The sequence below is a fragment of the Astatotilapia calliptera genome, chromosome 9 (assembly GCF_900246225.1).
Source record: "Astatotilapia calliptera chromosome 9, fAstCal1.2, whole genome shotgun sequence".
NCBI classification, from domain to species: Eukaryota; Metazoa; Chordata; class Actinopteri; order Cichliformes; family Cichlidae; genus Astatotilapia; species Astatotilapia calliptera.
In genome coordinates, this window is record NC_039310.1 from 11,408,017 (window position 1) to 11,420,126 (window position 12,110).

General features: G+C 39.1%; 1 protein-coding gene across 1 annotated transcript; it reads left to right on the top strand.

The window, feature by feature from the left end:
• The first annotated feature begins 2,843 nt into the window (after positions 1-2,843).
• LOC113028797 (sialoadhesin-like) lies at positions 2,844-6,820 on the top strand. Its single transcript, XM_026179248.1, has 7 exons — positions 2,844-2,901; positions 3,201-3,578; positions 3,863-4,168; positions 4,263-4,523; positions 4,792-4,876; positions 5,796-5,835; positions 6,153-6,820. The coding sequence occupies exons 1-7, from the start codon at positions 2,859-2,861 to the stop codon at positions 6,369-6,371; spliced, it is 1,332 nt and encodes a 443-aa protein (XP_026035033.1). The 5' UTR covers positions 2,844-2,858; the 3' UTR covers positions 6,372-6,820.
• Positions 6,821-12,110: the final 5,290 nt, after the last annotated feature.

The following is a 12,110-nucleotide window of genomic DNA, read 5'->3' on the forward strand; positions in this document are numbered from 1 at the left end:
TCTCCTCAGCTCTTTCCGGGACAGTGGCGCAGCTGCCCCTCTGTTGGTCTTCCTTGGTCTCTTGTGTTCTGGGGGCCTCTGGATGTCTGGAGTTTTGATCTCCTCCACACCTGCTTCACGCCCTGGAGGACGGGGCTGTGGCCCCCCCACACCCTCTAGCAGATTATTACATGAAGGAACCTTTTAAAAAACAAAAAACAAGCGCGTCCATGCTCACAGGTGTACACACGGGTGATCACACCCACAAACTACACCCTTTTTGGCTCCTACCTCAAAGCACACTGTGTTCTGTTGATCTTATGTGCTGCACAATAATGTTTAACATTTAGTATTTACTGTCATATTCCCATATATCATTGTGATGTTGTTTATTCTATTACTCTTGTTCTCTTCTGCTTGCTTTCTTTTTTCTTTCTCAGCAGGTGATCCAGGTGATTGATATATGCATTTTTTTTCTCTCTGCCCGTTCTGTTGGTTTTTGTCTTTTGCCCTTCTCCCCCGTCCCTCTTCTCAGCTGTTTCTCTTTCCCTCTTTCTTTCTCCCCTTCTTTCCCCCAGTCAAGTCTGTCCCGTATTCAGTAAGTGAAAATAAAATAAACAATAAAAGGTGAATCAAATGGACCATTACGGCAAGGCTGGGATGGTCAATTTGGTAAAGTAAATCTGTTGGGCATCTTTCTTTGCCTTTAGACAACAAAAGAGGCAAAAGAGCCAAACGGGACAGGCCAAAAAAAAAAAAAAAAAAAAAAGAGAACAGTTGCTAAACTGGCATAAGAAGCAACCTTCTTATTGCAACATTCTTATGCAGGAGGTGGAAGAAGCAGTTTCCAGAGAACTGCTGGGAGGATATGGAGGCAAAGGCATAGCATGAACATAGCATGCTAGGCTGGAGGGATCGAAGAAGGCATCAATGGCATGTAGAGATGCATGACTGTCTGAGAGCACTGCACCACATCCATGCAGCTAGTAGCTGGAGTAGATAGTTGATCGTAGATAGAGCTAGTAGACCCAGACAGCAAATAGGCTTGGTTCTGGTTCTTTTTCGTCTGCGAGTGATTGATTTGGAAGAAGCAGAAACCCTGGGAATTACAGCAATGCCATCGGCATTGACTTTTACACCGTGGGAAAGGGAAAGTGATGTAATGAATAGACAAGTAGCCAAACACCTGGGAAAGCAGACATATGACTGAATGTAGATCTCCCCATTGAACCAATGCACATGCAAATGCCCGGTATGCCCGATGGCCAGTCCAGCTATGATTACAAGCTTCTATGATAAATAGCATTGCCATAGAGTTAGCTGATAAAGAAATACACAATTGGATATATGAAAAAATAATATGTTACCTTACCTGAAGGTGTAGTTTTATCCAAAAAGTACAGAGAGGCCAAGAGTAGCTGCATTCATTTAGGTGATCCTGAAAGAGCGCAAAATTTTCAAAGAAGGCGGACCGTTGTGTAACTCAATAACTTTGTGTTCTTGTAACAAAGACTGCTTTGAGAGAAAATAATTTAGGTTCACCACACGAATAATAATTGCAGTAACGCTGGAGTGCTACATTTGCGTTGAGTGAGATTAAAAAAAATGTTTAAGCTTAAAGAGGGGCTTGAATTTATTTCTTTGAGTTTACAAATACTTAAGTGCAAAAATGTACTCCTCCTACCCCTAGTGCCCCAACAAACTCATTCATTTTGTGTTCAGAATCAGCCTCTGCTGGTTTAGAATAATTTTAGGTTTATACAAAGAAATTCAAATTAATTTGGTAGTTTTTAATTGCATTTATGAACAACTAACACAATTTGGATGTGTTCTTTGAAAGAAGGACCTGAATCTGTTTTTTGAGTGTACATGAGAAGATGAACTGAAGAAGCTTCTCGGATGAGAGGTGAAACGTCTTCAAGCAACTTAAAGAAGTCCAGACGCTTTTCTTTGCAAGCTCCTTTGATGAAGTGCATGAGAGTTTTCCTCCAGCTCGTCATTACAATTCACTTTGGTATATTTGATTTCACTGAGTCTGTCTCCTCAAGAAGCAGAAGAACAGCAGAAAATGAAGACGTCCATTACAGAGAGACTGGCTTCTTCAAGCAGAGACCTTCTTTAGACTCAGTGCAGGACAGCACACAGCAGGATTTATTCACAGTTCAAAGACTGAAAATAGCTTAACACAGACAGGTGGTGGCACAGAGTGTATCTACTCTCAGCTTATACATTCTTGGAATAACTCATGGTAGTAAAAAGTATTTGAGGGTGAGGAAGTAATTTCAGACTTAAGCTGCTGTCATGTCTGACTTCCTCTTTCACAGGATTTTTGCAGGAAGCTAAAAACTGACGATTTTTTCACTGCTGTATTTCAGGGGCATCGTGTCACACCTCTAGCAGCTTTGCAACCAGACAAAACAGACTTGTTGAACTTTCTTGAACTGCATGTTTTTTTTGTACCTCCTTTTTAATCTAGTGACTTATATGTTAAGTTGACTAAATGTTTCACTAAAAACATTTTCATCTCACTGTGAGATCTTCACTTGGGTGTATTTGGTAAGGAAACATTTTACTGCTTCTTGTCACAAAAACTTTTGTTTATTCGTCTTTTGCTAAGAGAAGCATACATATTTTATTTATTGATGCTTCAGTTTTCCAGGAACTGTTATGTTATTGTTTTCTTATTTCAAGTGGTTTCAAATCACACAGCTCTTTAGATTTTCTTCATCTTTGGTAATAAAAATGGAAAATCTGCTGATAAAAGTTTTGATTGTTAACTTGTTTTGAAACACACCAGTAGAGTATAAAAGCTCCATGTGTGAAATCATTTAAATAAAAAATCATTTTTGTTCACAAATGCAGGGAATGAGTTTCTGAACATGGTGACAGTCGGGATGTTACTGATGGTCGTCTTTTTTTCAGGTGAGCTGTTTATTTAGTCAATCTAAGACATTTTTGAATCATTTATAATATTATTTGTTTCTTCAAGCAAAGTGAAAACAGAGACTTTTTCTCTTTATGTCTTGAAAAGCTTTATGTAGAAACGAGAGGGAAAATGTCAGTTTGTTTCTACATAAAACATACACACACAGAAACATAATGATACTAATAATTTGATCAAAGTTTGTTTAAAGTTTTGTTGGGAGCAAAATTCTTTTTATTATTATTTTTTTAACAATATTTAATGTGTGAATGGGTTAACCATGAAACTATCCTTACAGGTGCTTCAGCTCACTGCCATGATGACCTTTTTGTAACTGCACCAAAGAAGCTGGAAGCACTGAGTGGAACTTGTTTGAAAATCCCATGTAGCTTCAGCCACAAAGCAGAACAGACATTTATCAGCACAAGAAAAACCTTTGGAGTGTGGATTAAAAATAATTCTGATATTACCAAAATCAAAACCAATGTGATCTTCAAAAGTAGTGGAGCAGTTAGCATCTATCCAATAAGTATTACCGGGAACCTGAGTCAGAGAGACTGCACCACTCTGTTTTCTAATTTAACCACCACATACACAGACACATACTTCTTCAGAGTAGAGAGTGAAACATTCAAGGCGACAGCTTCTTGTGATCCTCTTCAAATAACAGTCAGAGGTAAAGAAATGTGAGTTTATACTTTGTAACATATTATTTTTAATTAATTTTAATTAAATTAACTGCTGAGGAAATGTTAGATGAAAGACATAATGATCATCATAACTAACATCCTGACACTAAAAGGATGTATGTATTTCTTTCTTTTAATTTCTGTGCTGCTTTGTTCAGGACTTGATTACATTTCTGAACTTCTATGTGAATTCAGGAAGATAGCATTACATGATTAGTTTGAAAGATTTTGTCCTCTTCATTTTTAATATGTGTTTGATGTGAAACCACAGATTCTCCTTGGAGGCCCAATATTACAATCTCAGGTGATCTGAAGGAGAAGGAGTCTGTCACTATAACCTGCTCAGCTCTCACTCCCTGTCCACACTCCCCTCCTCAACTCACCTGGAATCTCCAACAAGACTCTCACAACAAAATAGAGGAAAACACAGATGGAAGCTTTACAACTAAAATCCAGCAGATCATCACTCTGTCAGACACACATGATGGAAAGAAGATCAGCTGCTCTGCCAGATATCCTGTGAACCAAGGAAACGACACCAAGACAGCAGAGACAGAAGAGACTCTCAGTGTTTCATGTAAGACAATCAGTTTGTTTTTTCATCCTGCAAACATATCATGATTTATAGGATATAATTTGAGTTTGATCTATGGATATTTCTTTTTCTCCAGATGCTCCTAAAGACACCTCAGCATCCATCAGTCCATCAGGTTTGGTGTCAGCAGACAGCTGGGTGAACCTGACCTGCTCCAGCAGAGCCAAACCTCCAGTCAGCAGCTTCACCTGGTTCAAGAAGAGCAGAGATGGAGCTGTGAAAGTATCTGAAGGAGAGATTTACAGCTTCAGTGTAACAGATGGAGGAGTTTATTACTGTGTGGCCACTAATGATCTGGGTAATCAGACATCAGCAGAGATTCATGTGACTGTTGGAGGTAAAGTAAAGACAAATATAAAACTTAGTCATCAGGACTTTATTAAAGTCTTTGGAATCTGCATAAAGGACAAGTCCAGAAATTTAAGAAAGAGTCATGTGTGTAAATATCTGCTTTTACTTTTATTTTTAAGTGTATCTTATTTTGCTGTTTGTTTTTATACCTGTACATGTAAGTACATATCCAACTTAGACCCATCTCACACAAATGAAAGGTTCAGTCACTTATATGGTTTGGATTTGGTTCTTTCTTTTGTTTCTCTCTACAGGAATGATCAAGCCTGTATTATGGGGGGCTGCTGTTGGAGCGATCATTGGGATCATCATTCTCATCTGTATGGTTTTCATCCTTTGGTAAGACTCCCAGATACATGTTTTGCTTTTTTAAATCCATAGTAGCTTTTATGTAACTGGAAAATAAAACCAAAAGTTGCAAGATACCGGTGTGTATGCCCCACAGGGTTGATGTCAGGAATTCTGGAGTAAGTTAGATGAAGTGTCTCCAGGGTGGTGGTTGTAGAAGACTTCAGTGTAGGTGATGGAAACAAAGGTGATCGGTAGGTTCTGGATAGGTGTGTGTTAAGAGATGCAGAAGGATAGATGGTAATGGATTTTTTGAGAGAATGTAAATGACTGTGTAAATGACATTGTACTTTAAGGAGAGAGGGACATAGGGTGACGTATAAGAGTTTAATACATCTTGTGGCAAAAGTGCACTCTGAAAGAGACAGGAGACTCTCCAGGTCCACTTTGAAAAGTGAAGTGAATAAAGGCAGATTAAATGTTGGTGGATGTTGAAGATGAAACAATGTTGCACAGATTTCATGGAGGAGTTGAGTCTCCAGGTGGTAGACAGGAGTAACCAGATGGCTGGGAAAGTACAGCCGAAGTAGTGAGGTAATCTGCCAAGGAAGTGTATCCTCTGGACAGAAGAAAGAAGGGAATGAAACTCGGTGTGGAATGAGGACGTACAGGAAAGTATTCAAAGGAAGAGGTTAGTAATGAAAAGGTTGGATCAGGGATATTGAGAAAGTGCGTGGGACTTGTCTACATCTAACATTAATATGTAATTATTATTCAACAACTTTCAGACATTTTTGAAGACATTTATTCAAAACTGTATTGCAATATATAATAATACTAATATTACTTTTTCACATACTACTGATGCTACCGATGCTAATAATACTATTAATAATGATTTAATAATTGTTATTAATAATATTATTATAATTGAAAATTTCAATTTAAAGAGCTCCGCTGTTTTTTGTAGGTATCTGCAGTCAACACATGTAGCTTCACATCCGACACAGGTGGGTAACTGAATTTCATTGTGTAATATTTTCTGTGTTTATGATTCTAGGACATAGATTTAACTGAGGTGATTCATAGTAAGTGAGGTAGAAATGTGAAAAGTGACCCTTTGTTGTGTCTTTTATTTCTCTTTTTACTGTTTGATGTGAGACACACCTGATGTTTTGACGCACAGGACTATATATTTAATATTAAATTTGGGTCTGATCTCTGGCTACAACATTGGACTTCATAGCAGTTCTACGTTTACTGTGTTCAGTAAAAGATGGTTATTTTAATGGTACCAGAATTAACTTTGGTCTGTTTGTTTTCGCAGAGTGTGTCTCTTGAAGAAGCAGCCAGAACAGCAGAAAATGAAGACGTCCATTACAATGAGATCGAGTTCTCGAAGCAGAGGCCTTCTTTAGACTCAGCGCAGGACAGCACACAGCAGCAGGATGTGGTGTATTCACAGGTCAAAGAGTGCAAGACTGAACAAAGATTAACACAGACAAGTAATCGAGAGTGCGTCTACTCTCAAGTACAGAAAAAGTGAGAGTGCGGATGTGTCTTTGGTTAAACAAACGTTAATACAGAGAAATGTTCTCTTGTAGTAAAATACAGGGAACGGGATCAATATGCTTAAGCTGGTAATGTCTGATGGTTGTTAACAGCAGTGAGTAGTGCTCCCACAGGAGACTAAAGTAAACAAAGGAGATATCAAAGTGACTCACATTAGCAGTTTATTTCCAGTAAAATATGTTTGTTCTGTGGAACCCATTTATCATACATACTACATTTTCAGTGCTTCTAAAATGAAGAATTTTAAAATAATAAGCTCAGCATGCAACTAAAAAATAAGCTCCACCTTCTGTATGTATGACCCAAAATGTTGTGTGTTGGGTGGGGAAGTAATATTGGGTTCCTTTGTGGTCACTTAGTTTCTTACATGCGTCACTCTTGTAGTGATCTGTTTCTGTCCACCACTAACTAGTAGAGAAACTACAGTCCTAAACCCTCATTTTTTTGCATTTTTCTATGGTTGACATGAATAATTATTTAGAGATTGTAACATTTTACAATCTAATAAAAAACAACAACTTGTTTTCTGAAGACTTCTGAAATATTTTTTGTGCCATGATTTACACCTGAGTTACATGTTATACAATCAGGCTTTCATAAACTCAGCTCTTAAGTAAATGCATGACTGAAAGAATGAAGATATAAATGCATCGATCTATAAATGAATTTATAAAGTTTAGTAAGTCTAAACTGGGTGAAAAACTGAATGCCAGCTCTTCCTCTACAGTGGGTCTCCAATTAGAGAGACGGACACAAAATAAGAGCTCTTTATTCAACTCAAACTTTAGTAAGTAGTTATAGTTCCAAATAAAGTCAAAGGAGTTTATCTTCTTTTGTTTTAAAAAGTGTATTTTTTTTCATGAAGCTTCTTGCTAGTTTGCATCCATCCTTTACTGCCACCTTGTGACAGCAGTTTTCTATTGTCTCTGAACGTAGGCTTAACTGTACTTGACTGCAGGCCATGAATCCTTGTACTGTGGTAGTGTGGTTGAGTCCATCTGAGTAAGTATTTGCCTACAGAGAAGGATTTTCAGTCTGCACGAACGTGCTCCTGTGCTGTCCTCCAAAAACCAAACAGCATGTAGCTTTTTAGCATTCATAGGTTGAATGGAGGTTTCTTGACACAAGGGCCAGAACAGACCCATCTGCCTTGTTCTGGAGTTTATCAGGAACAGGAGAAGCATTAAAAAACATCAAATAGCTGGCTGAAGGACCAACAACACACTGTGAATAATAAAAAAAAAAGAATGCTTGGACATTGCTAGCATAACGGACAGGTTTTTTGATGGGGCTCCCACATTAACGCAAAGCAGAAGACGAAGCAAGAAAATATAATCAAGTATATCTTGTCTTTGACTTCACCTGCACAATGGCGGTGCCAAGTTAGGTATCCCCGGCAGAATTTGTTTCCCGTTGTTAAGGTTCAAAATATTGGGGATGGACACCAGAGGAAAAACCCACAATAACAACACTGGTCCGGTCGGGTTGAGTCAAACGATGATTTAATGATCACACATGTGGGAGATGGACACTGTATGCAGACAGCCTCAGATCTCGTCTCAAAAAACACATCACCATAGTTTTATGAAATCAGGGTATTAGAACGCCCCCTCATGCGTAGTGACAGGTGTAATACAATCAATGTTGACAATTTTATTTAACACAAAGAATATCATTGTCTCCTTCGCGAGGGCAGACGCTGACTGCCCCCGTCTCCTGGACCCGTCTGTACCCTGCTAAGACACAACATGGCAGCTACAAGGACTCTTTCATTTATTAAGACCATCAGTGTGTATTGCTCTAAATCAAGTATATAATATTAAATGAATATTGCTGGATCAGCTACTTCTACTTAAAACATATTAAAACACGACTAAGCACAAAATCACCAAGAATAACATCTTATAAGTGCTGTGTAAGCGCGTGCGGCCTTCCAAGCTCAAAGCCTTTGCCCTCCATAGATCAGCCAGACTCGCGCTGGCTGTAGCTTTTAACCTTTAATTACCTTGAGCACAACTCTAGAATAAGCAACGAACTGCAATATGTATGGAATGATCATGGTTACATCTGCAATGGAAAATCATGTTATTATTCTGGTACCTGTAAGAAAAGATCAAACTAAAGTTATAACAATCACTGTAATGCAAAGGATAATGTAAGGTCAAAGACTTCAATTTATGTTTAATGCAAAGCTGGTTATATACTCCCTATTGCCAGTCTTAGATCCCGAAAGAACGAGATCGCGGATACAAGCGGCGGAAATGAGCTTCCTCCGAAGGGTGGCTGGCCTCTCCCTTAGAGATAGGGTGAGAAGTTCGGCCATCCGGGAGGGGCTTAGAGTAGAGCAGCTGCTGCTCCACATCGAAAGGAGCCAGCTGAGGTGGTTTGGGCATCTGGCAAGGATGCCCCCTGGGCGCCTCCTGGGCGAGGTGTTCCAGGCATGTCCCACCGGGAGGAGGCCCCGGGGCAGACCCAGGACACGCTGGAGAGATTATATCTCTCGGCTGGCCTGGGAACGCCTTGGTATTCCCCCGGACAAGCTGGAGGAGGTGGCTGGGGAGAGGGAGGTCTGGACCTCTTTGCTTAGGCTGCTACCCCCGCGACCCGACCTCGGATAAGCGGATGAAGATGGATGGATGGATGGTTATATACTTCTGATGAACTAATAATGCCATATTAAAATATTAAATGATAATGAGAAAAACATCCCCTCCTTATTCTACACCGTGCATCGAGAGCACGCGCAGGGCTGTCCAAATCACGGACAAACAGCATCCCACAGCTGTTTGTGTTTTTAAACCCATTTTGCACAGAGAGGCATTTTTTGAAAAATGTACTGATAGCAATGTTGAATATTATTACACAGTTAAAAAACAAAAATAACAACTACGTGTAAAATAATTACACCATAAAGATGTTTTGTTATTTAAAAGAGGTAGCAGTTTATTTTATTGCTACATGTAAGTTATTGTAGTTTACTTGTATGTGTTTACAAAAGGTTTGATGTGTGAAATAAACTGCAGTAGAGTTTGAAAACAAAATATCGGTGTGTTTAGGATGTACTGGGGGGCAGTGCTCCAGGTACACAGGCCCTCCATAGCTCCCTTCTTCTCTGCCAGTGAACTGCTAATGGAGAAATAAACTTTTAAGATATTTTCAGGCGAAATTGTAGCTGTATAAACATCAAATATCTCCTCAATTTATCAAGACATCACATATTTCCAAAAGTGCTCCGACGTTTTCGGGGACGTCTGTCACCCACCAGCTTGATAGCAGACCGGGAGGTCGAGGATCACTAGAGCCTGGTTAGAACAGCGGACTCCCGGCACATCATTTTCAAACCCCCCGCGGCCTTTCACTACTCAGGGTTAAACATGATATATAAATAACTTAGATAACTTCTAAATGTTAATGTTTGGCTTATGTGTGTTTGTTGTTGTTCCTGAGTAAATCATTTTGGCTGAGATTAGCTGACTCAGAATTAATTCTAACATTAAAAATATTTTAATTCAGGAGGAAACATTTTCACCGGGAACAATAATACATGTTAATACATGGAGATTCTGAAGGCTGCTTCAAAAATGATCAGATTATATTTTAAATATTTGTTCAGTTCTCTTCCAAACCCCAGCAGCTGTCTGTTGTAAATTTGGAGTGTCTACTAAAATAAAAATAAAAACGTTCTAAGATCTTACCTGTTTGTTTTTTTTCAGGCATACATCTACACTAGTTTTATTAATAGAGAGATTTTGCTACTGAGGTTAAACATGATATATAAGTCACTGAGATAACTTCTAAATCTTAATGTTTGGTTTGTTTCAGTGTTTTATTTGTTTCTGAGTAAACTGGTTTGGCTGAGTTTAAAGTTAAGCTTCATAACATAATACCAGTTAAATTACGGGACGGCAGTAAAAACTCCGACCTGTGACATCATCAAGTACACTGGTGTTCCAATTGTACAAATCGCGAGTCCATACTCACATTCTTGGCAAGTGAAAATTGAGAAAGGGAATCTGTTTCCTGGTTCCCATTATGCTCTCTGTGTGTCATTTCCTATTAGTAGTTAGCTTTAGCATTAGCGTTAGCCTAAGGCTACTTTAGAAACATGTTTAATCAAAATTGAATAAACTTTAAGACTTTCAAAGAATGTGGAGATTTAGATTTATTTTTACTGTACAGTACAAAAGTGTGTGTGTGTTCTAGTTACATAATCTATTACAAAATCTTTGTACATAATCAGGGGCGGAGCGTGGGGGTGGCTTACTGGGCTTAAGCCCGGGTTGTTTTGTCAGAAGCCCGGGGTCTTTTGGAGTGTAATTTTTTCATAGTTAGATGCCTGGCTGACACTGTATAAAACAAGAAGTACACACAATATTCGAAGCACATTGTGCACACTGTGGGAATTTACGACTGTGCGTGAATCCCCCCTGATATTGGTATGATCCGAGCTCAGGCACTAGGCAACTGAGCGAGGGGGCGGGGCAGCTGCTGCCTGTCGCTGTTGGAGAAACGGAGCCAGCCATACTAAGGAGAGCTTAAGTTTGACCAGGTACCAAAGCAAATCATTCGTACCATACAAATAATGTAAATATGACGGTGCATCACGAAAGATTGATATCAAACTGATCACTTCACCAATATTACGTTACTTGCTCTTCAAGTGAATCAACAAATGGCGAAATGAAAAGCCGAATAAATGCTATTTTTTTTAGAGAGTCTTATCTTACGTGTGTTTATTTCATATTTTCAGTTCTTACCCTCCCCGACTAAATCGGTTTCAGTTATGTACTGAAATATAAGAATGGACATTAGAGGGTTCTTTCAAAGAAAAAACTCAGGTAAATGTTATTTTATATATTATGCTTTGTATGTTGTTCAGTATATTTCTATGCAAAACAAGAGGGATTTCAGTACACAGCAGGATATTCACATTTGTAACCAGATATTTACATACACTTTAGGGAGAAAACATTTTTACTGTACAACATCAATTTAGAGTAAACTTTTGTTTTAGATAAATATTGAAATATATTTTGAATTAGTTAAATGTCAGAATAAAGAGAGACAGAGCTGCATATAAGGAAAAACACAGAGCCTGTTTCTTTGACATGGGAAAATCAAAAGATGTCAACCAAAACACCAGGAGAAGAACTGTGGAGCTCCATAAGTGTCACGGCTGCACAGCAGTCGTGTGGTGAATTGAGTAAAGGATCCAAGATGCAGGCACTGACTGGGGTGCGAGTGAATATTTATTTGCAGAGGTGATAAGGTGACAAAAACAGGAGGAGCAGAGCGGGGAGTAAACCAACCTAAACTGGGGAAAACTAAAGAACTCAACTTAAACCAAACACGCACAGGGGGAGGAACAAAATACACAATGAAAGATGGCGGAGAGACGCAGACTAAACACCAGGTTACACAGAATGATGCCGACGGACACGGAGTTAAACAGACGACGCGACAGAGAGCACAGGAAAACACAGGGCTTAAATACACGGGGAGTAATCAGGGAATGGGCCACAGGAGGGAGACACAGCTGGGAGCAATAAGGCTAACGAGACAGGGGAGAGGTAAAACTGAACACACTGACATGAGACATGAACTTTCAGAATAAAACAGGAAACTAACAGACACAGAGAATCAGACAGGACACTGAACATGACAGGCAGACTCATGAGCAGACACAATAACACCATGGACAGACAGAGGGAAC